We start from the raw sequence: 26,179 nt of genomic DNA, 5'->3' as shown, positions 1-26,179 counted from the left end.
TCTTTTGTAGAATTCATCAATCACAAATAAAAGCCAACTACCTCTGCAAGTACATTTGTGGTCATTTTGTCATCTGACAAGAATTTAAATGAAAGCTGAGCGCTGGTGGCTCATACCTATAATCCTAGCTACTCTGGAGGCTGAGATCTGAGAAAGGCAGTTCAAAGACTCATCAGCAGGAAACTCTCTGAGACTCTTATCTCTTATTAGCCACCAAAAAGCTGGAAGTGGAGCTGTGGCTCAAAGTGGTAGAGCGCTAGCCTGGAGTAAAAGAGCTCAGGGACAGCACCTAGGGCAGTTCAAGCCTTACAACCAACAACAACAAAAAACCAACCAAACAAACAAAAAGCCCAGCTGGTAGCTCATGCCCGTAATCCTAGCTACTCAGGAGGCTGAGATCTGAGGATCAAAGCCAGTCTGGCCAGGAAAGGCTGTGAGACTTTTATCTCCAATAAACCACCAGAAAACCACAAGTGGTGCTGTGGTTCAAGTAGTAGAGCACTAGCCTTGAGCTGAAGCGCTGAGGGACAGCACCCAGACCCAGAGTTCAAGCCCCACGACCAACAAAAACAAAACCAAACAAACAAGAAAAGAATTTAAATGAACTTCATTTAAATGTTCTGATCTTTGACTTAGGTGTTTGAGTCAATATCTTAAGTTACATAGTGGAAATGCAAATTCTGATTGCAAGTGGAGTCAACCATACACTGACTGCAGCCCTGGCTGAGACATGCTAACCTACCAATCTTATCCTGTTTTTAATTAGAATAGTTCTAAAACATAGACCCCGAGTCACTGAGTGGAGAGTAGTCAGATCAGAGGCGGGCAGCTAACCAGTCACAACCCTGACTCCTTCCTTTTGGGGAAAAGGAAGGGAAACTGTTATTTCCTAAGCATTTACATGGTTGGCTTCATGCTAAAAACTTGTATGTTTGTTACCAGTTTTTCTTCTCTGTCTCTCTCTCTCTCTCTTTCTTTTTTTTTTGGCAGTACTTAGGTTTGAACTCAGGGCCTCATGTTTACTAGGCAGATTGTCAGTCGTAGGGCTTGAACTCTGGGCCTGGCACTGTCCCTGCACTCTTCAGCTCAAGGCGAGGGCTCTACTGCTTGAGCCACAGCGCCACTTCCAGTTTTCTAGTGGTTTTATTGGAAATAAGAGTCTCATGGACTTTCCTGCCAGGCTGGCTTTGAACCGAGATCCTCAGATCTCAGCCTTCTGAATAGCTAGGATTACAGGCGTGAGCCACTGGCGCCCGGCTTCTAGCTCTTCTTTGAATGTGTGTGTGTTCGCATGTGCCAATACTGGGGCTTGAACTCAGGGCCTTCATCTTGTCCCTGCTCAAGGTTTGCACTCTACTACTTGAACCACGCTCTACATTTAGGTTTTTGGTGGTTCATTGAAGAGTCTCAGGAGCTTTCCTACCAGGGCTGACTTTTAATCCTCAGATCTCAGCCTTCAGAGTAGCTAGGATTATAGGTGTGAACCACTGGCACCTGGTACTTTTTTTGTTTGTTTTTCCTGTAGTGAAAGCCAGGATTGATTTTGGTATTTACTTGTGGGCTTTTTTTTTTTTTTTCTTGCTTTTTAATCAAAAGCTCACATGGCCTCAGAGAACCATAGGAGTCCATGAAATCTGGTGTGACCTTATACTCTGGGCAGACCTGGGGTGAGGGGCAGATAGGCAGCATTGTTGAGATCTTCCCATTTCTTAAAAGTGACCAAAAAGCTTGAAGTGACTGTCATTCTCTAGTCTCGCATTGAACTCAACCGTTTTTAGACAAATAAACCAGTATTGGTAAACATAAGGCTTGGCTGATCCTAAGAGAACATTGTGATCTTTATTTAAATCATGGATCCAGGTGCCCTTTAACCCATCCAACAAGTAGAATGAATCAGACGTGCAAAAAACAAGCAGGTAGCTGGGAGAGATCCAGACAGCACTACCAGTCGAGTGTAGATGTCTCTTTGGGTGACAGATAACCCCACTTGTACCGACATTCACGATGTCACCGTGTTCAAATGGGGATGAGAACTTTAAGGGATGCAGCTTCTACAGCTGAGATGACTTTGACCAAAATAGGGACTATTTTGGCAACATGATGGCACATGCCTGGAATTCCAGCTCCCAGGAGGCTGAGGCAGGACAGTCAATGAGTTCAGCCTACTGGACACGGATGATATCACACAGATGCGCCGCTGCTCAAGCCATATCTCTCCTTCCAGCTGTTGGCTGGTTAATTGGAGATGAGAATCTGAAGGATGTGAGATAGGGTGGCTGTCCGGCACTCCCTTCCCTGACTGTCTCCCGCGCAATCCAAGAGGATTTTCTCTGGAGACAAGTTGCTTGAGCCAGATCCCCTCTACTCACCCACTGGGGAGTGTTCGGGAAAGGGAAGAGGGGCCTCAGTTACTACCTCCATACAAATCCCATCCAAGTGAGAGTCCTGTTCAGTCATGCATGTGAGCACAAACCCACAGGGCCAGGCCAGGCCTAGAAGATAGGGCAGCCAGTTGCATGTAGGCAAGGACAGAAGTAGGAACTGAAAATGTGCCCCAGAGCTGACGCCTGGAGGCTAGGCCACTTCCTGTGGGTGACGCAATAGGTTCTGTCCCAGGTGGTGGCAGTGGCTGAGGGGTGAGTGTTTGGAACTGGCAGAGGCTAGAATACACCTCACTAGGCTGCATCTGGCTTCACCTTCTGGTTGTGGGGGCAGAGAAGACGTCTAGTGGTATGGATGGGGCAAGGGTGAGAACCCCATATTTGTTCCTTTATTTGTTTTGTGCTGGTACTACGGCTTAAACTCAGGGCCTGGGCACTGTCCCGGAGCTTTTATACTCAAAGCTAGCCATGCCTCCACTTCCAGCTTTTTGGTGGAGTTCCAGAGGATTTTCTGCCCCGGTTGACTTTGAATCTCGGCCCTCAGATCCCAGCCTCCTGAGTAGCCAGGGTTATAGGTGTGAGCCACTGGCGCCCTGCTCCTACTTAAACCTCACTGCATCAGCGATTCGTGTGTAGAGAACTCACTGACTGAAAGTTAGTAGAACCCAATCTGTCTGCTCCGTGTGTCCATCTCTCTGTCTCTGTCTCACTCACACACACTGTCCAAACTCAGAAGTGAGAAACTATTTTTTTTTCTGACAGATGGAATGATGCACAGAGAGATAAATTCCCTGTTAGGATAAGTTCACAGGGGGAAGCGCCCCCCCCCCCCCTGCTTTTGAGGTCCACGGTCTTTCTTACACACATGGGGTCTCTCCTGGAGGGAGTGAAGAGGTGAGCACCACAGACTCTCTTCAGCTAGACCCTCGCCTTACCCATAAATCAGTTTCTAATCTAGCCCCTCTTTGGGGGTTGAGTTACAAACCTCAGTAACCCCAGGGCAGCCTGCCTGGTAATTCCTATTATTCAGCTGTCAGCTGGTTCTTTACAAACCACCCTTCCCTGGGTTCCAGTTACTGGAGTTTGAGAGAAACAATGGAGACGGCTCCTACCCGCTTTCCACGGGGAGTTTGGCTTTTCTCTGATTGGGACAGGCCTCCCCTTAATTCTTTGCATCCCCTCCCGGTTGGGGGCGGGGGTTCCCACCTCCTTCTGGGCCTCCTTTCAGAAAGAGCAAGTTGGACCTAGGCAATGGGAAGAGGCAGAGCATAAATTCCCCCCAGACAGAGATTTGCTGTGGTGTCACACGGGCAGATGGTGCTCAGACCCGGGCTTCACACTCCAGGGTTGCCGCGGTGGGTCGGTTCTCAGAGCCTGGTCTTCAGCTGACAGGTCCTGACCCTGGGGGGGGGGGGGGGGTTCTGCGCTGGAAGGGGAGGGGCCAGCGTTGACAGTGATGAGAGGCGGGGGTGTGACCCCTGACCTCCCCGACCTCTGCATCTCCCCCCTCCACACACACACACACACACACACACACACACACACACACACACACACACACACACACACACACACACACACACACACACACACACACACACCACGCTGTGAACTCCCCGATGCTCAGCTGGACCCGAAGCTCCCTGAGGACGGGCACCAGCGCTCCAGCACCGGATCCAGGACCTGGCACCCCGTAGGTGCGGGGGCACGCGGGTCGTGCGTGGCCCGGGGGTCCCGCCGCTCCTCCGGGGCGCGGGGGGGGGGGGCGGTGCTGCCACCAGCAGGGCGGGAGTCGGTTCTGGGACTTCGATCCCCCTCCCCTCCCCTCCCCTCCCCTCCCCTCTCCCCTCCCCTCCCCACCCCCTCTCCCCTCCCCCGCCGAGCGCGCGCAGCCGCCGCGGAGGTGCGGGGCGCGGACGCCGTGCGGGGCGCGGGCGGAGGGCCGGGGCGCACTGCGCGCTCTCCTCCGGCTGGGGGGGGGTCTGCGGTTTTCTCCCGAGCTCTCCCCCCCCTCACAGCGAGCAGGGATGGGGGGCGCTTGCTCCCACCTGGACTTCCACTGCGAGACCCTGGGGATAAAGCCCGGCCCCGTCCTCCAGGCCCTGGGGCGCCGCCGCAAGGAATCAGCCCGTTCCCGGCCCCCTGCACCCCCCCACCCCGCTCTCCCCACTCCCGCCGCTCACCCCGGGAGGACTCAGGGACTCCCCGGCGTTTCCGGAGCCGGCGCTCGGCGCGGGCGACGACCGCGCTCGCGTTGCGTCTCCGCGGGCGGCGAGACTTTCGCTCGGCCCCTTAGCCGCGTTTCCGAGGGCAGGTTCGCACGTTCGCGACGGTCCCCGGCGGCGGCCCCGCCCAGGGCCCGCAGCCGCGCTCGCCATTGGCCGGCGGCCGGCGTGACGCGCGGGGCGGGGCCTCGTCAGCTGTTTGCGGGATGCCCCGGGCGGGCGTATTTTGGAAACAATACGGCGCGGTGCGCGGCGCGCGGTGGCCTGGTCGCGCGTCCTCCTGCCCGCCCGGCCCGGCCCGGCCGGCCCCGCCCCGGCCGCCTCCCGCCGCAGCCCGGTGAGCGCCCGCGCGGCGGGGTCCCGGCGGGGCTGGGGCGCCTCTGGCCCCGGGGAGGTGGGGGCCGAGCCGCGCGTGTCCCGCGCGTGGGGGGCCCGCGGAGGGGCGGGGCGGGGGGGAGACCGTGAGGAAACCGGGGCGCGGGGGTGCGGGAAGCGGGGTGCAGGACGGAAATGTGAGCGCGCAGCGCCGAGAAAGTTGGGGTGCGCACTTGGGAACTCGGAGGAGTTGGGCTCAGGTGGCCGGCGCCGGCGGGGCGCGCGCGCCGCGGGGCGGACCCGCTGTCCGGGGTCGGTGGGACCGTGGGGTGGCGCGGGGGAGGTGCGGGGCGCCCCCCGGCTCCCCCGCGGCGTCTGAGGCTCCTCTCTCCCCCCCCCCAGAACAGCGGGGCTGTCCCCCTCCTCCCCGACCGCGTCCGGGCGCGCAGCCCCCCGCGAGCGCCCATCACCCTGGACCCTGGCGCCGAGCCCTGGCATCGCCATCCGGAGGCCGAGACTCTCTCCTGGAGTCCCCCAGGTCTGGAGCGAGCGTGTGCGTGCGGCGTGCGCGCGCGCGCATCCCCGAGGCCCCGCGTGTCGGACGGAGCGCCCGCTCCGCGGGTGGGGCGCGTGGCATCCCCGCGGCGCCCCGAGGCCGGCCCCCGCCGGGTGTCCGTTGCCCTCCGCGGGGGACCGAGCGTTCCTGGGCGGCGATCCGGGGCGACGTCTTCCCCCAGCCAGCCTGGACGGACATCGCCACTTCGCCTGGGGGGAGGGGGGGGGAAGAGGATGGAGAGGGTTTTACACTTGGCCTCACCCACGGCCCCTCGGAGGCTCCCGTGGCCGGGAGAGGCACCTGCGGTTCCTCGGGCGGTGGGAGGGGTCTCCCCGGCCCCGGGAGCCACACCCTCCGGCCGCACCTCCCCCACTGTCCAGACTGGGCAAGGGTTGAACTTTGGGGCTTTACTGGGAGGAGGGGGGGAGGGGAAGTGATAAGCTTCAAAGAAAACAGCAAGACAATGACTCCTGCCTGTGATTGGCCTGGAAGGGTCCCTTCTTAGGTTTGGGGTTGCTGGGGGGGGGGGGAGTGGGGAGGTTGGAAGGGGGAGGGGGAAACAACTAGGTGACCCCACTTGGTCCTCTCCTGGGCGAACACACGGTGTGTTGTTGATAAGCTGTCTGTCCTTCCACACACACTCCCCTTGGGAAACACTTCTACAGACACGTGTGTGTGCTTTGCCGTGGACGTTGTAGGCATGTCTTCATTCTGCAGAGAAAGGGCAGAGATGGGACGGTAGAGAGGCCAGGAAGGGTTGGGGGGGCAAAGGCAGGGTTTCTGAATGTATCCTCACAGGTGAGGACTTCAGCGCTCACAGGGCTTGTTCTTCAAAAACAAGACACTGGGCAAACTTTTCTCTTTCTTGCATTGCTTTAGTCATTGATGTGGTTGCCACTTCTAGTTGGCCTGAGGGGGGGGGGGCGGGGTTGGGATGGAAGCTCCCGCTGTGGGGTGGAATGGTCACCAGCCCCCAGAAAGTGCTGACCTCCGTCAGGTGGAGCAAGAGAAACTTCTTCGGGAACTTCACCTAGAACCTCATCAGCCACCTGAATAACCCAGGCGTTGAGTGAGGTAGAGAGGGGGCTGGATTTCACTTCCTCCTGGCTGGGCACCTTGTCCCCATCAAGTTTAGCTCTGGTAGGAATGGGAGGCTGGAGGGAGGAGGATTTGAAGTCACCCAGATGAGTGAGTAGATTGAAGGGGGGGGGCATGGGCAAAGGCTGGACCATCCACCCTTGAGACCAACCTATGGTGGACAGACAGCTCTCCTCTGCTCACAGACAGCTGAACAGGCAGCTGCAGTGACTAACTCCAGTCTTTATGCCCTCTTCCAGGACACACTCTCCCACACCACCAAGCCTGTTTGTTGTGTTGTGCAAGTAGGGGGGCGGGGAGCAGTGTGGATGGGATGGACGTAGGGCGGGGCTTAGCAGGTTTGGAGGGAATCTGGCTGTCCCAGGATTGCTTGCTTGCTTCCTCCTCCTCCTCCTCCTCCTCCTCCTCCTCCTCCTCCTCCTCCTCCTCCTCCTCCTCCTCCTCCTCCTCCACCTCCTCCTCCTCCTCCTCCACCTCCACCTCCACCTCCACCTCCACCTGGAGCTTGACTGAGACAAGGGGGCTTGGAGGGTCTGAAGGTCTAAAGACCTCAGTGTGTGTGTGTGGGGCGGGGGTAGGGAGTAGCGGGGGGGGGGGGGGGGGGGGGGGGAGGTGCGGGGAGGGGGAGGGAAGGTGGCTTTGGTGGGCTCAGGGATTGCTGAGCAGGGGTCCTGAATGTTGAAGCAGTCTGCACGGAGGAAGGTGGCCGTGGCCATGGGTGATGGTTTGTCCTCAGGGTGGTAACGCCATCAGAAGCTGACCTGGCTCCCTCCATTCGGGAGGGGGGCAGGAAAGAGAAAGCGGCGTGATGTCGTTGGGTGCACGGCCTGCGTGGGGCAGCATCCCGATGTCTCCTTTGCTCCCTGGCAGGGGAGATGGAGCCGCCTCAGTGTGTGGAGGAGCTGGAGGACGATGTGTTCCAAGCAGAAGATGGGGAGCCAGGGACCCAGCCCGGGAGTCTGCTGTCTGCTACCCTGTTTGCCCAGAGCCAGCTGGACTGCCCCCTCAGCCGGCTTCAGCTCTTCCCTCTCACCCACTGCTGTGGCCCTGGACTTCGACCCACCAGCCAGGAAGACAAGGCCACTCAGACCCTCAGCCCGGCCTCCCCCAGCCAGGGTGTCATGCTGCCCTGTGGGGTGACTGAAGAGCCCCAGCGACTCTTTTATGGTGAGTGCTCTTAGCCCCTGTAGAGACTGGGGGGAAAGAGGGGACTTTCCCTCCATCAACCTGCCCCGTTATTTCCTTCCCCATATTTGAGTAGCACAGTGGGGCTGGAGGTGGGGGGAGTTATCGAGGCCTCGACTTTCAACCTTCTGCTTCTCTGCCAGTTGCTTCCTACCTGTACTCAGGGCCCCCCAAAGGGCAAAGCTTTCTGCTCTTTCTAGAGGGATCTTTGAGTCCCTGGTATCTCCTCTGACATTCTGTGTCCCTCGACTGACCAACCCAGTCTTCTGTGTCCTGGTAAGTGGTTTGCCCAAGAGCTGGCTAAGAGAGCTGTGACACCCAAGGAAAAAGCCAGCCCATTCTGGCAGGTTCGTGAAGGCAGAAGGTGGCCCCAAGTTGTTACTCGGGAATCTCTTGTGTTTGGAAGGGGAGCCAGAGGAAGAGGTTGGGCCTGCCCGGGCTCCGAGCCAGCAGAGGGGCTGTCTGCAAAGCTGAATCAGACAAGACCCCTTCATTTGTGGGCTTAAATGGTTTGTTTTATGAGAAATAGGCCCTCCCCTGGCAAAAGGGCAGGGTTAGACATTCTGTCTGTTTTCTTCTTTTAGCACACTGGCTTGTGGAGGGAGGGTAAAAGTTCAGAGGCCATCCCTCGCAGACAGAGGGGACACTGCAGTTATTCCCCAAGGGGAATAATAACTCAAGAAGTTCTGGCCGGGAGAGCAAGTTGGAGAAGACCAGCAGAGGGAAGGCAGGGAGCAGCCCAGGCGACCAGCGCCCCTAGTGGTCACTCTGGTGCCAGCCCTTGGGGAGCTTTGTGTTCTGGCCCCCAAGACCGGCTGGGCAGCCTCCAGAGAGGGACTTGGCTGCTCTGCCAGGAACTTGGGGAGGTTTCTCTTACCCGCCTTTGTGCTGCTGCCCAGAACTTCAGGTGCTGAGCCCAGCTTTTCCCTACTGCACTGAAGAAGTGAGGACACTGTATGTGTGTTTGTGTGTGTGTGTGTGTGTGTGTCTGTCTGTCTGTCTGTCTCTTGCTTTGTTCAACCCAAGGACTCCACAGTCTTTTCCAGAGAATTCTCAACCTGCTGCTAAATGAATAATAGATTGAGTATTTGTGGTCAAGTGTAGCTTGAGGAATAAGAACAGAAGGCCTGCATGTGTACTCACACACCACTGCCATGTTGGAGGAGAACCAAGGAGAAGGCTGGGTCATTTCATTTCTGGTTGGCCAGCTTGTGTGTGTGTGTGTGTGTGTGTGTGTGTGTGTGTGTGTGTGTGTGTGTGTGTGTGACCGAATGCAAGGCCTTAACTCGGCTACCACTGAGTTATACTCCTAAACCCTGCATCAACTCTTTTTGTGTTGGTCCTAGGGCTTGAATTCAGGGACTGGGCACTGTCCCTGAGCTCTTTTTGCTCCAGGCTGGTACTCTGTCCCTTGAGCCACAACTCCACTTCTGGCTTTTTGCTGAGTAATTGGAAAAGAGAGTCTTATGGACTTTCCCTGCCCGGGCTGGCTTTGAACCGCGATCCTCAGATCTCAGTCTTCTGAGTAGCTAGGATTGCAGGCGTGAGCCGCCGGTGCCCGGCCTTGTATCAACTTTTACACCCTGGGGCGGCAGGCCGGGCAGGCTGTCCAGGCTTGGCGTGGCGCCCTGACAGAGGCAGGCTGCTTCCTCTCCCTCCCATCCTAGGATTCACTCTGAGCCCCAGGTCTTGACCAGAATGGGCAGGCTGGGGCAGGCTGGGCCCTGGCGAAGCTGAGACACGGATCCGCCGTGTTGTGTGTGTGTGTCCGCAGGCAGTGCTGGCTACCGGCTCCCTCTCCCTGCCGGTTTCCCCGCAGCCCAGCAGCCCCCCGAAGGCCACCGCGTGGAGGTGCAGATCGCCCGGAAGCTGCAGTGCATCGCCGATCAGTTCCATCGGCTTCATACGCAGCGGGTAGGCCTGGGGTCGGGGTGGAAGCCAGGGACCGTCTCGTCTGCTGGGGCTGAGCATAGATAACCTGTCACAGAGCTTGGCACGGGGGAGCGCGGTGGCCTTCCTCCTCCCCGCTCCTGGGCCGGGCTGGCCAGTCCCGGGGCAGGGAGCCACCCTGACCCCTGCGTGGGCCCGGAGGTGGCCTGCCGCCTCTCCCCAGGCCGGCGCTGGGACCAGGGCAGGGGAGCCTGGCTGCGGCTGGCCGGGGGATGGGGCCTGAGCCGGGAGAGCCGTGGAACCGGTTGAAACCTGACCCGCGCCGCCGGGGAGCCGTCTGGGCACCAGAGGCCGGGGCGGGCGCTCGGCCGGCAGCCTGGCACCGGCCCCGCCAGGGCGGGGCATCTCGTGTGGCCCAGCGCGTCCACAAAGGCCGGCGTCTGGCCGGCTCGTGCCGGAGCCCCCGCCGCCTCCCGCCCTCCCCCTTCCCCCAGCCCCATCCCAGCTGGGCCACACCACCGGGAAGTCAGCGGGCCTGCCTCGGGGTGTGCTCTGTGTGTGTGTGTGTGTGTGTGTGTGTGTCTGTCTGTCTGTCTGTCTGTCTGTCTGTCTCTCTGACTGCAAACCAAAGGAGCAAATGGCTACCAGGATTTGGCAGATCCTGAGATGAGATGGGTAACTTCAGGTGAACCAGACAGAATTATTGATAGGAAGTTTGATGTACGGCCAAGTGATTGCCAGCCCCGAGGTGTGTGTGTGTGTGTGTGTGTGTGTGTGTGTGTGTGTGTGTGTGTGTGTGTGTGTGTGTGTGTGTGTGTGTGTGTGTGTGTGTGTGTGTGTGTGTGTCTTGGTCAGTTCCAGACAGGGTCCCCCCCTCAGCCACAGCCGCAGCTGCGGGAAGAAGGGAAGGTAGTGAAGGCCTGAGGTCTCCCCCATCCTGCACCTGACCCCCAGCCCGCTCCTACCTTTCCTTCCTGTTCTTTCATCTTCCTTCCTGCTTCTATCTCACGGCAGGAGGCCAAAGGGCTGGTTCCCATCAAGAGGGAGACTTTTCCTCTTTTTCTTGTAAGACCTTCCCTGATTCTCTTGCTTTTTTTTTTTTTTTTTTTTTGTCAGTCGTGGGCCTGAACTCTGGGCCTGGGCGCTGTCCCTCAGCTCTTCAGCTCAAGGCTAGCGCTCTACCACTTGAGCCACAGCGCCACTTCCGGCTTTTTCTGCTTATGTGGTGCTGAGGAATGGAACCCAGGGCCTCATGCATGCAAGGCAAGCACTCTACCACTGAGCCACCTTCCCAGCTCTCCCAGCCCTTTCTTGTTTGACTTATTTTTCCAGAGTCTCATGCTTGTGTCTGGATGTCCCAGCACCATGATCCTCCTACCTGAGCCTCCCAGGTAGCTGTGATTACAGGTGTGAACCACCATGCCTAGCAGGCCCATGTTTTTATCTTTTTTTCTCTGTTTTCCACTCTGTCTCTCTGTCTCTGTCTCTCTCTGTTTCTCTCTCTCTTGGCTGGCAGGTAAACTGAGGCATGAAGAGGGAAGTTGTTGGGGATTAAGTCTCTGGGCTTTGAGTGCACTGTAGGAAGGCCTAGGTTTGAGTAATAGCTCTGTTACCTACTAGCCATCAGGAAGCCACTTGATTTTATTATGAAGATTATTATGAAAGTTCCCACAGATAGTAAGAGTTATTATTATTATTAATTTTTGCTGGTCTTTGGGCTTGAACTCAGGGCCTGGGCACTGTCTCTGAACTCTTTTTTTTTTTTTTTTCCTTAAGTCTATTGCTCTAGCACTTTGAGCTCTGCATCCCGTTTTCTGGTGGATAACTGGAGATAAGAGTCCTACTGACTTTCCTTCCCAGGCTGGCTTTGAACTATGGTCCTCAGATCTCAGCTTCCTGAGTAGTTAGGATGACAGGTGTGAGCCACCAGCGCCCGGCTCCATTCTTGTTCTTGTTGGTTCCCCCTTACTGCCTTCCCTCAACTCCCTTCCAGTCTATTCTGTGGTAGAACTAGGCCTAGCCCACCTCTGTTCACAGGTGATCATGGTTGCTCAGCATTGTGGGCTGTATTTAGAGGCCTCATAGAGGCTAACTCTAGAGGAGGTTGAGACAGCCTAATCTTCTTCCTTCCCCAGATCAGGGGCCAGACAATGGCCATTGGGCCTCAGTTGTGTAGGGAGTATGCAGTCCCTTATCCTTGGTTTTAGATCTCAGTCATCTTGTCTGTACTGGGGTCCTCTCCCTGGGAGGTACAGAACACAGGGACACGGTGACGAGGGAGATGGTCTGATGGCAGATGGAGCGTGATGCTGTGCGCTGTCTCTGCATACCTCGTGAGCAATGAGGTAACCTGGCAGTGCCGGGTCAGGGAGGCTTCTGTGGATGAGAGGCAGCTACGGGCAGAGCGCAGAGTCCACGGGCGCTCACCGTCAGCTCTCTGGGCTTCCAAAGCAGCAGGAATGTTGGAGGCAAAGGGAGTGGAGGCAAAAGCTTTTCTTTTTGGGTGTGGGGGGTTGGAAATAAGACAGGTTGGCCATGTTCCCAGGCTGGTCCTGAGCTTGCTGTCCTCCTGCCTCTGCCGCCTGAGTACGGGGATTGGAGCTGTAACACCACCATGCGTAGTGTAAGGAAGCTTTCCCAAACCTGGACACGTGCTGCGCCTCCTGCGGGGGCAGGAGTGTTCCTCCCCTATTCCTTTTGGGTGACAGGCTGAAGCAGGGATCCCAGAAGGTCCGTTGTCTGTGGGGTGCTTGGACTGGGTTCTGGGAGTGCTAAGTTCTGTGTGGAGAAGGGAGATACAAAGTAGCTTCCTAACTGGACTCAGCAGCTGCTGTTCCTGGAAGGCCCGATCCTCCATTTCTGTTCATTCTCTCCGTGGGGTCTCCTCCAGAGCTGGCTTTCCCCTCCCTTAGGAACCGCTCTGGTCCCACAGCCCATTTGGGAAGTTGTGGGGGCATTGCTAGGCAATGCTAAGCATCTAAGCATCTGCTAGGTGTGGTGGCACACACTAGTGCTTGGGATTCAGCCTGGACTGCATAGTGACGCTCTGTACAACAGAACCATATGCCCCAATCCTCAAAAAGTAGCTGCTGGCCAGGTACCAGTGGCCCGTGCCTGCAAGGCTAGCTGCTTAACCCAGCATCCCATGAGACTCCTCCGTCTCAGTGCCTGGCATCCTAGCTACATGGGAAGCATAAACAGGCAGGTTGAGTCCACATGCATCTGGGGATACATGGAGACCCTATGTGAAAAAGAACCAAGACAAGAGAAGGTTAGAGCCGGGCACTGGCACTCACACCTGTAATCCTATCTACTCTGGAGGCTGAGATCTGAGGATCGTGTTTCAAAGCCAGCCTAGGCAGGAAAGTCCATGAGACTCTTATCTCCAATACCCCCCCCCCCCAAGCCAGAAAACCGGAAGTGGTGCTGTGGCTCAAGTGGTAGAGTGCCAGCCTTGAGCTGAAGAGCTGAGGGACAGCGCCCAGGCCCAGAGTTGAGGCCCCACGACTGCCAAAAAGAAAAGAAAAGAAAAGGTTAGGCACCTGGCTCAGGGCACTTGTCTAGATAGCAGAAGCCCCTGACTTCAATCCCTAGTATCACCAAAACACAAGCCAAGCGCTACTACCAGGGTTTGAAGTCAGAGCTTTACCACTTGCTAGACAGGTGCTCGACCATTGAGTCATGCCTCCAGCCCAGGATTCTTGATGTTGGAAATGGTTTTTCCTCATAGTCACTCAGTTGAAGTCCTCTTTAGTTGTGACAGGACGGATGCTGGGCTTGCGGGGAGATCTGCGTTCAAAAAAAACCAGCTGTGCCACTTCAACGTCTGTGCTCACTGGCGAAGCATGGCCCTGCAAGCACGGTGTTCCAGGGCTTGTGTGGCAGAGGTGCCAGTTATAATACAGTTATTGGGCTGGATTGGGGGTGTAGCTCAGTGGTAGCACCCTTACCTGGCCTTTGTAGGCCCTGAGTTTGATCCCCAGCATACAAACAAACAAACATACAGAATCACTATTGTGTTTAACTGCACGGGAAGTTGAACGCTTCTGGAAATATGTTAGGAGATGAGTTTGCGATTTCTCTTGGACCTGGTTTTATAGCTCTTGGGGAGCTCCGTTGGAAGTTGTACCAAAGTTGTGTTTGCATGGTTTATTAACTAGCAGCTTCTCTGCCCAGCAGCCCCGATCCTTTGTTCAGGGCGCCCTGACTGCTTCCTGACCCCTTTGGAGGCTGTCCATGTTGGCGAGTCGTTTTCTGGAGCTCAGACCATGCCTAATGAGGTCACACAGCCTCTAGACGGGAATGACCCCTTGTGGGGGGTTGGGATGGAGGCCCAGAGTGTGAGGGCCCCTAGGAAGCCAGCCTGTGCGGCAGGAGTGGTGGATCCACTCAGGACAGTGCCGAGGAGGAGGAGGAGGAGGAGGAGGGGGAGGAGGGGCTGTGTAGAGCCCGCGTGCGTGAGAGCCAGTGCTGGGGCTCGGGGCCCTGTGTTTGCTCTGTGGCTGGCTCTGTTTATATCACTCGCTATATTTAGCTTCTGAGTCATCAGCGTGGCAGACTACAGGCCGAGTTCCCCACAGCCGCACCTGACTGCTTGCGCTCTTCTAGGAGAAGGGCCTTGGACTTCCGGACCCTTCATTCTTCCTGCCCCACCAGGGGAGGCTATGGGAATGGGATGGGAGTTGCTTTTGGTGTGGGTTTTTTTGTTTTTGTTTTGGTGGGGGGAGAGGTGACGAGCAGGGACTCTTTAAAAGAGGCACAAAGAAGAATAAAGAAAAATGCCTGTTTTGTGGTGTGTGTGTGTGTGTGTGTGTGTGTGTGTGTGTGTGTGTGTGTGTGTGTGTGTGTGTGTGTGTGTGTGTGTGTTGTAGCTGTGTGGTCCTGGGGCTTGAACTCTGGACTGGGCACTGTTTCTGAGTTTTTTGTTTTTTTTTTTAAACTTTAGGGTAGCACTCTACCGCTTAAGCCACATCTGGCTTTTTGGTGGTTAACTGGAGATGAGTCTCACTGACTGTGACTTTCTTTCCTGGGCTGGCTTTGAACCACGATCCTCAGATCTCAGCCTCCTGAGTGGCTAGGATGACAGGCGTGAGCCACCAGTGCTGGCCTCCCCTGCCTTGCCTTTCAGTCCACATTGGGCAGCTAAGCGGACATGTCCCATAACCAGAACAATACCAGTCTGCCTTGTGCTGACAGAACAGTCCAACCTTTATCCTGCCCAGTCTGCCTAGTCCTGCCTAGCAGACCAGCTCCCGACAGGGCATGCGCAGACAGCAGCCTGCAAGGCCCCACGCTAGAGCCTGGGGGTTCCTTCTCTGCAGCCTTGCAGTCCCACAGTAGGCCTGGTCCTCCTCCACCCCCACCCACATTGACCTGAGCTCTCCCCAGCAGTCTTATGGCGCTGATCTGGGATGGAAGGAAACGGAAATACAGAATCGTACCCTGAAGGGGTGGGTAGAAGGCTTAGGGCTTTCCGCCTCCGGGCTGTGGCAGTGGGAAGACTGGCCCAGCCCCGTCCTCCACCTGGTCCTTCAGCCCCCAGCGTCTGGATGCAGTGTGTCGGAGGAACTGAACTCCACGCTGCCTTCAACTGCAGCTGCTGCCCTGGGCTGCTCTTCTTCCTCCGAGAAGCCATTGGCCTTGCCGTGGTGGCGTGGACATGGGTGAGCCCCACTGCCTGAGCCGAGAGAAATCCTCCTGGAGTATTTCCCTTGCCACTTTGCCCCATGGCTGGGTAGCCAGGCGTCTGCGTCAGAAGGAGGCTGGGGACAGGGGTCCTTAGTCCACAAGTGGCCGTTAGACGCTCACCTTGGCAGTGCCGCGGTGTCTCTGGCTATGGTGACCAGTCTCCAAGTGGTCAGTCTGGTACGTCCGCAGGGCTTCAGAAACCTACTCCCCACAGAGTGAGTCCGTGGAAAGGGGGCAAGTGGCTCACAGCTCTTCCGAGCGGCGCCATCCCCGGTGCGCTGACTCCCGGAGCCGTCTCCGGCTTCTAGACCCCTTGCTTCTCACTTTGCGGGAAACGAGGGGTGCACAGGAGCCCAGAGACCTGTCCGAGCCACACTGTAGTGGCAGAGAGTTGATGGATTCTGAACCCATGACCCTCCCGCCTTCCCACAGCCTGCCGCTCGGCAGACGCACACACAAGACAAGGGTCCGCGGGGCTCGCATTGATTGCCTTCATCCCTTCTTCCTCAGACCATACTCAATGCCGTGTTCTGGCCTTCCTTCCCATTGGACTGCAAACTGTAGAGGTTTCTTTTTTTTTTCTTTTTTTCTTTTTCTTTTTTGGGTCCGGTCGTGGGGCCTAAACTCTGGGCCTGGGCGCTGTCCCTCAGCTCTTCAGATCAAGGCTAGCGCTCTACCACTTGAGCCACAGCACCACTTCCGGCTTTTTTCTTTTTTTCTGCTTATGTGGTGCTGAGGAATTGAACCCAGGGCCTCATGTATGCAAGGCAAGCGCTCTACCACTGAGCCACTTTCCCAGCCCCAACTGTAGAGGTTTCAATGTAGGTCATTTTTGCATCTTGGTTCAGCCGGATGCTTGATAAAAAAGCTTGCTGGATCGAGCAAAAACATCTTCCCAAACTTGTCCCGAGTGGAATTTTCCGAAGATCGCCCTCATCTTCATGTCTCTGCTCTCTCATTCAGTTTTTAGAGTCTGAGGGGGAGGAGAAAACCTAATGGTTGGAAAACTTCACTTTATAGAGCGGGGACCTCCCTCCCTCCCCCCCTTTAAAGCAGAGTAGGTACAGTACTGCATTTTAAAGCGAGGGAGATTGGTCTCAGAGCATGATCTGAAGTTCTAATTTCAGCCTAGTGTTAGCTTTTATTCCTGTTTGATCTTTAGTTAGCTCTGTCTCTGGAAGGTTTTATTTTTTTTTTTTTCTGGTCCACAGCATCCTTTCTAAATAGTTAATGATCTGGAAACAATGTCCTTAAACGTACTAGGGGAGCAGCTCAGTGGCGATTCTCCTTGCAAAGTTAACATTATTTCCATAAGGTGGCTGAACATGCTGTAATATTTCAGAGCAAGAACGTAGCTTTGCAGTCAGAAGTCACGGGTTTAAACAACTCACGTAATTGGCTTGGGGTGACCGCTCTCTCTCTCTCAGTTCTTGCTTCTCTATCTAGAAAATAGCAGTGGGGATTCCAGCTCCTTTTGTGTCCTGGCTCTTTGTGGGGATTCCATGAGAGCCTAGGGGAGTCTTCCATGAGTCTGGGCTGGCACAAATTGCTATCTGTTTGGTAAGTTTGCGTCTTGAGGGTTAGGTCCTTGTAAAGTCGCAGGCAGCTTGGCTTTGAGACCTCCTAGGAGAGTGTGTGTGTGTGTGTGTGTGTGTGTGTGTGTGTGTGTGTGTGTGTGTGTGTGTGTGTGTGTGTGTGTGTGTGTGTATGTGTGTGTGTGTGTGTAACTTAGCTCTGTGAGGGACCAGAGTGATTCGTGGAGCCTCCTGAGATGGTGGGAATTACATTAGAACAGGAGGAGGAGGGAGATCCTCACCCAGAGAGAGCCAAAAGATCACGTCTTCTTCCCGCAGACCGAGTGGCATGAGATGGTTTGCCTCGTGTAACCCAAGCGCGCTGCATCCCACAGCCGGCTCTTGGATTAGGAAAGCCTCTTAGGAGTTGGCCTGTTGCGTACAGGACATCCTGCAGCCTGGCCAGATCTCAGCTGTTCTTGGCCCTGGACAAGTGGGTGGTGGCACAGGGCTGCCTGGTCTTCAGTCAGCCACATGTGCCCCTGTGGCCACCGACTGTGTCCTCTCCACGCTCATCTGTATCAGAGGACTGGCCAAGCATTCAGAGCCCCCTGCGCACAGTGGGGATTTAAACACCTGTCCGGCGCACCTGTCTCCCCTAACCACGGCGGGAAAGAGAGGCTGGAGGGATGATTGGGGCGGCTCTGTTGCTGCTGGCACCAACTCAGCCTCTGCAGATGCTTCCATTCTGCCGTTAGGGCTCCTGCCTTGGGCACTTTCTATGCGTTCCCTCTGTTTCTGAGTCCACGGCTCTGTGAGTCTGGGGACTCCAGAGTGGGGTTTTTTAGCTCCCCACCTCTGTCCCTCCCTCCCCCCGCCCCCCTGCCAAGGGGCATTCATGCTGGGTCTGGAGGAGCTAGGCCTTGCTCTGCTCCAAGGGTTTGCCTTCAGTGACCTGGACGGTGTGCTGGGCACTGAGCCACGTACCTGAGAGGCTGGGCACCAGCTTTCCTGGTCCCCTCTCTCCCTCCTCCTCCACGCTCTCCCATGGAAAGACCCAAGCTCTCTGCCTTGGTGTCTTTGTGTCTCCCATCCTATTCACTGAAGGTGGATTTCCTCCCTCTTCTCTGTCTCTCTCCTTCACATCCTTTTCCTTCCCTTTCTTTCTTTCTTTTTTTTTTTTTTTTTTGGGTCCGGTCATGGGGCCTGAACTCTGGGCCTAGGTGCTGTCCCTCAGCTCTTCAGCTCAAGGCTAGCACTCTACCACTTGAGCCACAGCACCACTTCCGGCTTTTTTCTTTTTGCTTATGTGGTGCTGAGGAATCGAACCCAGGGCCTCATGCACGCGAGGCAAACGCTCTACCACTGAGCCACCTTCCCAGCCCTCCTTCCCTTTCTTGACAGTCCCTTTTGTTTAACTTTAAAAAGATATCTTCTTCATTGTGCCATTCCTTGTGATCAGGGCGTTCTTGGACTCTGTTGGTGTGAGGCTCTCCTGGGGGCTGCCGAGGGCTCAGTGCGGAGTGAGGGGCTCTGCTTGTGCCCGGGGAGAGTCCGGGGCCCGCCGTGGGCTGCCAGGGCTCCAGGCTCACCCAGGCCCGCCCGGCCGACGGCTCTCAGAGGTTGGAGCGCTGGGCTGTGATCTTGGGGGTGGAGAGCACTCCTGGGGCTTCCACGAGGTGGTTTGGGGCCCGGCTGCAGTGCAGACCCCCCAGTGGGATCTGTCCCCGGCCTGGCTGCAGTGCCAGGCGTTGCTTTGGTGGAAAGACGTGGCGGGTGATCTGAGATCTGAGGGAGGCAATGACTGGGCCCGGGGGATTGTGCCTTCTCACCGTTCATTCTGTGCAGTTTCCGACCCCGCTGGCCAAGGGGCTGCCCCTCCGCTGGTTTTGTGACACACTTGGGTTTAGAAACCACAGGCCAAATGCAACACCTGCATTGTCCTTATAAGTCAATGGGGATAGTGGGAGATGTAGCTTCTAAAGCCTGGGACTCCCGATCATCACCCTGGGTATGATGAGCCCCGGGACCATCGCGGGCAGAGCACGGGACCGGCTTCCTCCCAAGGCTGACCTGCGCGCACTGCCTCCCGCCAGCCTGCAGCCATCTGTGCGAGCACTCGCTGGCCAAGAGTTGTTTCTGGGTCCCCAAATACCCTTAAAAGATGGGGTATTGGTCCTCAGAGACCTCAGGACCCAGGGAGTTACCTAGGCATCAGGTTGTACCTCCTAGTGGGTTGTAGAAGAAACTGAGGCATACAGAAATAGGATTGGGGGGCTGGGAAGGTGGCTCAGTGGTAGAGTGCTTCCCTTGCATGCCTGAGGCCCTGGGTTCGATTCCTCAGCACCACATAAGCAGAAAAAAAAAAGCCGGAAGTGGCGCTGTGGCTCAAGTGGTAGAGCGCTAGCCTTGAGCTGAAGAGCTGAGGGACAGCGCCCAGGCCCAGAGTCAGGCCCACAACCGGACCCAAAAAAACCCCAAAGGATTGGCTCTGGCCCCCAAATCATTAGCCTGGCTGTTTTGAGATGATTTGGTGAAGGAAAGGAGAGAGGATCTAAGTTGCTATAAAGATGGGTATTGGGCTGGTGGCCAGCTGGGTGAAAAGCATGAGACCCTATCCAAAAAACAAACTAAAAGCAGAGGAACTGGAGGCATGGCTCAGGTGGAAAGAGGTCCTGAGTTTAATCCCAAGTACCACAGAAAGAAGGAAGGAAGGAAGGAAAAGGAGGGAGGGAGAGAGGGAAGAAAAGAAAAGATGGAGGCAGGTGGATGTTGGCATTTGAAGCCTATGGTGATAGGTAGAATATTGATCGCTCTAGGACCAGATGATCTGGATTCAATCCAGTCCTTGCCTTTTATTACGTGGTGGCTAAGTTATCTGACTGTTAAGTTATCTCATCTACAATGGACATGGCCATAGACACACACTTCACTGGGTTCTGGGATGACCAGAGATGATCACTGTGCGGAGGGGTACACCTTACAGGACAGCACACCCCCGGCGAATGATGCTGGCAACGCAGCCGACTCAGGGGTCTGCATTTCTAGTGAGGGGTTGGGGGTGCGGGGGGTGGAGCCACGTTGAGAAGGAATGACACAGAGCCAGGCACATGCTCCAACCGTGGCTGGAATCAAAAGGCACCTGAGCGGCTGTGGCGTGCCTCCATACCGGCCTCTCCAGCCACCGGTGTTTTCTTGGCGTCTCCTGGTGTCCCGCCCATGACTTTTTGCTGGAGCAGCAGCTGCAGAGGGGAGGCGGGCCGAGCGCTCCTCCGTCCTCTGTCCTCTGTCCGGCCACCGCCGCCGGGACAGCAGCCGGCCACCCCTGCGTCCCGTTTTCATGTTCTCTAACCAGGTTTTGGGAAGCCGGGTGTGTTCCCTCTTTTTACTCATGTTTGTTTACACAGCACGAGGCAGCGCGGTGTGTTCCCCAGCGCCCGCCCGCCGCCCGGCCCTGCCCGGGGCACACCCAGCTCCTCTGCCCTCTCTCCAGTCTTGCTGAGCAGTTTCCAGTGTCTTCTGAGGAAAGGGGGGAAGGGGTACTGGCCGTATCGGCTGTGGTGCCTGGTGTTCACCTGTCAGAGTTTGGGGGTCAGCCTGAAGGACTCCCCACTTCTCTGTGCCCGAGTGCTGGGAGCAGGGAGAAAATTCAGGGAGGCTGGAGCAGCTGTGGGGGTCCAGGAGACCTGGGTTCCAAGTCCAACTGTCCCCCTGGTTTCTTCTGCTTTTCGCCCGTGACTCAGAGCTAACCAGCTGGGGCTGATGGCTGTCGTTTTGATATTAAAAGCAAATGGACTCCAGCTCCCTTGGACGCTGGATGCACACTTGCTCGCTGAGCAGACCACTGAAGAAATCCATGTCCAGCCTGGCCCGGTCCATCTGTCCACCCAGAACCCTGCGGAGAGGCCCCCTCCCCAGCTTCCCCCTGGCAGAGCCGGGTGGGAGACCACCATGACCCCCTCACTTCTAGCACCCCCCGGTCCCCTCCGGGCCTCTGGGGGAAAAGGTTCCTGTTGGGGCAGGCCCCCAGGTCCTAACCTGAGAGTGGCTGAACTCTGAACTTTATTGCCCCCCCCCTCCCCGGCTTTCTATTCTGACAGCAGGACCTGGTGTGACCCCCAGAGCAGAGCGTGGTGTGCATTCTTTGTTTTTGTTTTGTTTTCAAGTATGTTCTTGCTTAACGTTTAATTGGCTCCAGTCGGTAGGAAAGCGCTCCAAGAGCGATTATTTATGGTTTACTGTCAAGAGCAGCTATAAAAAGGGCAGCCCTGAGCCTCGGGATGCTGAGGGGAGGGGGTGTGCCCTGTGCGTGTGTGTGTGTGTGTGTGTGTGCGTGTGTGTGTGTGTGCGCACACGCGTGCACGCACACGTGGGAGTGTGCATGTGTGTGTGCGCGCGTGCGCGTGCGTGTTTGCACTGGATGAAATCAGACTTTTGCTGCCTCAGCAGTGTGGTTTAAATTGAAGATTAACCCCTTGACCTTTACAGTGTCAAATCACTTGCAGATGGAGCCCCCCCCCCCTTGTTCTCTGTGTTCCTTTGGAGGGGAGGCGGGGGGGGGGGAGGCTTTTCTTTTCTTTCTGAAGCAAGTTCGTTGTTCACGCAGCTGAGGTCTGGGGGCTCAGGAGCCAATCTGATTAAAAGCAGTACTTGGTTAAACTCTGGACAATCCTGGGGGGGGGGGGGGGGTGGAAGGCTGATCCTGTTCTGCACAATGCACATAGAAGCTGGGCTTTTCTTTTTTTGTGTGAAAACTGCAATTGTTTTTTGTTTTTCTGTGTGCCCCTCCTCCTCCCTCCCCATCGCCCTCCCCCCCCCCGTCCCCCCCACCGGCCAGGGCTGCTAGTATGAACAGGCAGCAGCCATGTCTCTCTTCCTTCCAGCACCAGCAGCACCGGGACCGAGCCTGGGGGCAGGTCCTCCTCTTCCTGCACAACCTGGCCTTGAACCGAGAAAACAGGGACCGGGCGGGCCCCAGGTGAGGCTGGGCTGCCCTCGGCGCACGGACAGCAGGAATGCGCTCCAGAGCTGGAAGGACATGGGGAAGGACTGACCCCGTCTTGCAAAGTTGTTTTTTTGTTACTGTTATTTCTACGTTTTTCTCTCTGTACATATGCCACGCCCCCCCCCCCCCTTTCCCCGTTCAGGGCCTCAGCCAGGGATGGGGCCTTTGTCAGACACTGTTGACAGCCCGGCCGGGGACTCCCGAAGCTCTGACAAGTGAATTCCTCCTTCAGCACTGCTGGGAGGCGGTGACCGCGTAGCCCGGGCTCCAGGAAGTGGGCGCCAGCTTCTCTGTAGGAACTTGGTGCAGAAATAGGAGGCGCTGTTAGCCCTTCCCCGCCGCGAGCGGGGAGCCGCGGGTGTGACGGTCCCGCTGCTTTCACTCACCGGGGCCAGCTGGCCGCTTCCACGTCTGGAGTCTCGCGTGACCCCGTCAGGGCCAGCCCAGGGGCTCAGGGATTCCTTGTCCAGACCCCGCCATTCAAAGGTGCCAAGAAATGAACCAGGCCTGCTTTCGTCCCCACAGAGACCCCCAGATCGGTGCTGAGATGCAGAGCCTGCTGCCCCCCCCGTCTTGGGACACCCTTCCTCAGCTCTGTTCTCAGATGACCCAGCGCTTGGCCTGTGTCCGCCCTCAGCATAGCCAGTGCGGGACACAGGGGGGAGAGGTTGCATGGGGTGGGGGGGGGCTAGGAAATGGGGTAACCACGCCACAGGTAAGAGAGGACCCCAGGCCGGCTGGTTTCGGTGGAAACACGTACCTCCATCCTTGTACCCCATTCCTTTCTCAAAGTTTAGGGGGGCAGAGGAAGAAGCCAGAAGAGTGGCTTTGTCATCTGAAACGTGACTTCTGAAGAACCGGACGATGGTTAGAAGGGGAGGGTGGGCATGCACGTCCTGTCCTGCAGCTTCCAGAGGAGCAAGCCAGAACCCCGGGGGTGCCCCGCTCCTCTAGACTTCCTTCCGTCTCCGCCACAGTGCCGGGAATTGAAGGCCGCCACTGGGCCGCTCTGCTGGCAGACGCAGGAAGCTGTTAACCAGACTCTGAGGAATGAAATGATCATCGTCGCCTATGAGAGAAAAGATGACGTTGGTGCTAATGATGAAAGCATGAAGACCCAAAGACCAGACGGCTCCCCTGGGCAGACAAGACTTCAAGCAGACTGGACTCGAGAACCTGAGCAAGTCGGAGCTGCTGCAGCCGTGCAGGGAGGAGCTCACCACGCCTGTGAGAGGACCGCCGGGCAGGTTGTGCACTGCACAGGGCGTCGGCGGAGGGAGCAGACGCAGGCTGAGCTGCCCTGTGCTTTGCTGCCGTGTGTCCGACAGGGAGCAGCCGTCTGTCCCGCCCGGGTGCCTTTCCTAATTTGCACAAAGGTACCATACGCCGTCACGGTGGTCCACGCGTGAACGCCGCTGTCCTCCCAGCGGGGGACATTACCTCTTCTTCTCAAGAACCATATTCTCAGGGTGCGTGTCAGGTTTGCCCGGCCTCGCGGGGGCCGGGGACGGGCTTGCGATGGCCGGTGCAAGGCCCAGCCTTCCTCGCGTCCCGTGCTGAGCGTCGTGACTGCGGCCGCTGCGTGGCCTTCCCTTGTCCTCGCCGGGGCTGAGACGGGCAGGCGGCCGCCGTGTGCTGTGTGCGTGCGCCCCCGGGCACCATGGCTGGCCGCTCGTAGCCGGTCTGAGTGAGTGGTCCGGACCTCCGTGCGCAGGCGGAGCCATCCGTCTCAGAGAGCTGGCCACGCTCGGTGGGCGGCTGCCCCGCTGTGCTGAGCTCTGGGCCTGGAGATGGCCGCGTCCCCCGCGCACAGGGTCGGGGAGCGGGCGGACGCCGGTCCCATGCGCTGGCTGCAGCTCAGGCCATGCCGGGAGATCCCACTGAATCACAGGCCAGCCAAGGCCAAGCCAGAACCCTTCTGTCTCCCCCTCCAAACACCAACCTGGATGGGGCCATGGCTCCAAGGTAGAGCCCCCTACCTCTGTCCAAATGCCCCAGGAGACCCTCTGGCTGGCCCTTTTGATTGGTCCTGATTGCCCCTGTCCTCTGCTGGGTGAGCTGGCTTTACATTCCCCTCCCAGTCCAGCCTCAGGAGATAGTCTCTCCATGTCCGCCCCCCCCCCCATGTTCCCCTCCCCCACCAAGACCCTGGCTGTCTCTAGGGAGGGGTGGAGGTTTGGATTGAGAGGCCGGAGGGGGTGATCTGGGTACTGTAACGGCAGAGGACGTGGGGGGATTTTGTGGGGGGCTGAGGAGTAGGTGGGGGAGAGGGTTCAAATCCCCTTCCTAGTGCAGCATGCCCCCAAACAGCTGAGTTCAGGGCCACTAGTAGGGATTTCTAGAAGCCAAACAAAACTCCCCGACCCCCAGGCCAGACACAGACCCCCTTCCCCCCCCCCCCCCCCCCCCCCCGCCAGGCTCTGCCTGGCCTGCTGTTTTACAGAGCTGCCCTCTGTGGCCTCCTGTTTAATCAGGCGGGGGCAGAGATCACCTCCTGGTGACCTCCCCCAGTTCCCAGGGGGTGAGGAGCAGTGTCCCCAGCTCTGTGGCAGGCTTGTTTCCAGAGTGGACAGGGTCTCCAGCTATTCAGCCTGGGCCTGGAAAAGAGGGGGGCTTGGGAACCAGCCAGCCAGGGCCCCTGCGAGCCTGGAGCTTTCCCAGAAAGGGGTTATGAAGCAGGGTGACTGTCCTCAGCAGGAGCTCGCTCCGTTTCTGGCCGAGCACAGAGTAGCAGACTTGAGCGTTCATGGCTGGACAGGGCTTCGACCCAGCAGGAGACGGCTGCGTGGTGTGTGGACACAGCACCCTGGTGGCAGCCGCCACTGCACCCCGGTGGGAAGGGATTGGCCCAGCAGCCTTCAGAGCTTCCTGGAGGTGCTGTGAGCAGCTAGCCGGCAGGACCGAGCCTCGCGGGCGCTCAGAGCATCCCAGCTTTTCGCAGAAGCGCAGCCGTGCCGCAGGTGCTGTCGGTGCAGGTGTTTCTCGCTCTGGGGCGCTGCGCACTGGTCCGCCCGTCCCTGGATCCCAGGCAGGGGCAGGGGAGACCCAGTGACATGTAGCATTTTGTCTATTCCTGGGTTAGTTCCCCTGGGGTCTGGGCACTCTGCCTTGGGGAGAGGGAAAGGAATGGGGACCCATCCTTTAAAAAAAAAATCTGTGTAGATTTGTGTTCTTCACGTACCTGTGTGTATATATATCCCTCCTCGCCATCAATTGGTACAATTTTTAATAAAAATTTAAAGCAAAGCCGGGTCTTTCTTTTTCTGAGGTGTGGGTAAAAAGGCCCAGCAAAGGTCAGGTGCTGGAGGCTCATGCCTGTAATCCTAGCTGCTCCGGAGGCTGAGCCCTGAGGATCATGGTTCAAAGGGATAAAAGGATCACTTTGAGCTGTGGCTCAAAGTGGTAGAGCTCTAGCCTTGAGCAGAAGAGCTCAGGGACAGTGCCAGGTCCTCAGTTCAAGCCCCATAACTGACAACAACAAAAAAAAAGCCAGGTACTAGTGGCTTATACCTGTAAATCCTAGCCCCTCAGAAGCTGAGATCTGAAAGATCAGGGTTCAAAGCCAGCCCAGACAGAAAGCAAGACCCTGTCTCCGGAATGACCAGAGCAGAAAGGACGAAGTGAAGCTCACGGTATGTACTGAGCCTGCCTAGTGAGCCCTGGGCTTAAACATCAGCATCACTAGAAAAAGTAAGCACCGAGAATGGGGTGTGCAGGGCTCTTCTCCATCTTCTTTTTCCCTCTTGGCGTCCACAGAGGCCAAGCGTGGAGCTGTTAGGCCCGGGTTTGGACCTGGGCTCCAATAAGTCCCTCCATGCGTAACCTCCCAGAGCCTTGAGTTGGTCCCTGTGTAAACTCCAGCCAGGGCGGCCTTGCGGGGTGGGAGGGGCTGTGTGCGTGGGAGCCGCCGCGGTCGCCTGCCGCGGCCTCTGCCGTGGTAAGGCCTCTCGCGCTCTGCCTCACATGACCGATGCCTCCAGCCAGACAGGCTTTCACTTCCTTTTACCAAGACAGCCTCTTGTGAGGGGCATGCCCGACCCGCGAGGATTTCCTGGCTGGCATTTCTTTGTGGATTAACAGTGTACCCGGCCCACCAGGGTAATCTAAGGCTCTGGACAGAGTTCCCTAAAGCCTTGCGGGAAACCACTCCTGGTCCTAGCCGTGTAAGTTGCAAGCAAAAGGGCCGGCGGGCCCTCCCGGGCCCCGTCCTCCGTGATTCAGGAAGCTGTCAGCCGTGCTGTCCAGCCCAGGGCTCCAGTTCCTACTTCCAGAGACGGCTGCGGCTCCGTTGTCTAACCTCTGTCTTACAGCTGGGCAAGCCG

General features: G+C 57.2%; 1 protein-coding gene and 1 long non-coding RNA gene across 3 annotated transcripts; one reads left to right on the top strand and one right to left on the bottom strand.

Moving 5' to 3' along the window:
* Window positions 1–1,819: 1,819 nt before the first annotated feature.
* LOC122114455 lies at window positions 1,820–4,640 on the bottom strand. Its single transcript, XR_006148577.1, has 2 exons — window positions 4,565–4,640; window positions 1,820–2,253 (listed from the first exon to the last, which is right to left on the bottom strand). It is a non-coding gene; the product is annotated as an uncharacterized LOC122114455 (long non-coding RNA).
* Bmf (Bcl2 modifying factor) lies at window positions 4,031–24,249 on the top strand. Of its 2 annotated transcripts, XM_042687626.1 has the most exons (6): window positions 4,040–4,074; window positions 5,324–5,459; window positions 7,446–7,742; window positions 9,535–9,674; window positions 21,736–21,830; window positions 22,000–24,249. In XM_042687626.1, the coding sequence occupies exons 3-6, from the start codon at window positions 7,451–7,453 to the stop codon at window positions 22,037–22,039; spliced, it is 567 nt and encodes a 188-aa protein (XP_042543560.1). In that variant the 5' UTR covers window positions 4,040–4,074; window positions 5,324–5,459; window positions 7,446–7,450; the 3' UTR covers window positions 22,040–24,249. The 2 variants fall into 2 exon arrangements, with proteins under 2 accessions (XP_042543559.1, XP_042543560.1); XM_042687625.1 differs by lacking the exon at window positions 5,324–5,459 and having other exon boundaries at window positions 4,031–4,074.
* The last annotated feature ends 1,930 nt before the right edge of the window (window positions 24,250–26,179 follow it).

Source organism: Dipodomys spectabilis, unplaced genomic scaffold (genome assembly GCF_019054845.1).
Source record: "Dipodomys spectabilis isolate Male_0828 unplaced genomic scaffold, ASM1905484v1 ptg000108l, whole genome shotgun sequence".
Classification (NCBI taxonomy): Eukaryota; Metazoa; Chordata; class Mammalia; order Rodentia; family Heteromyidae; genus Dipodomys; species Dipodomys spectabilis.
The sequence above is the reverse complement of the archived record's forward strand: the minus strand, read 5'-3'. Positions and strand labels throughout refer to the sequence as shown.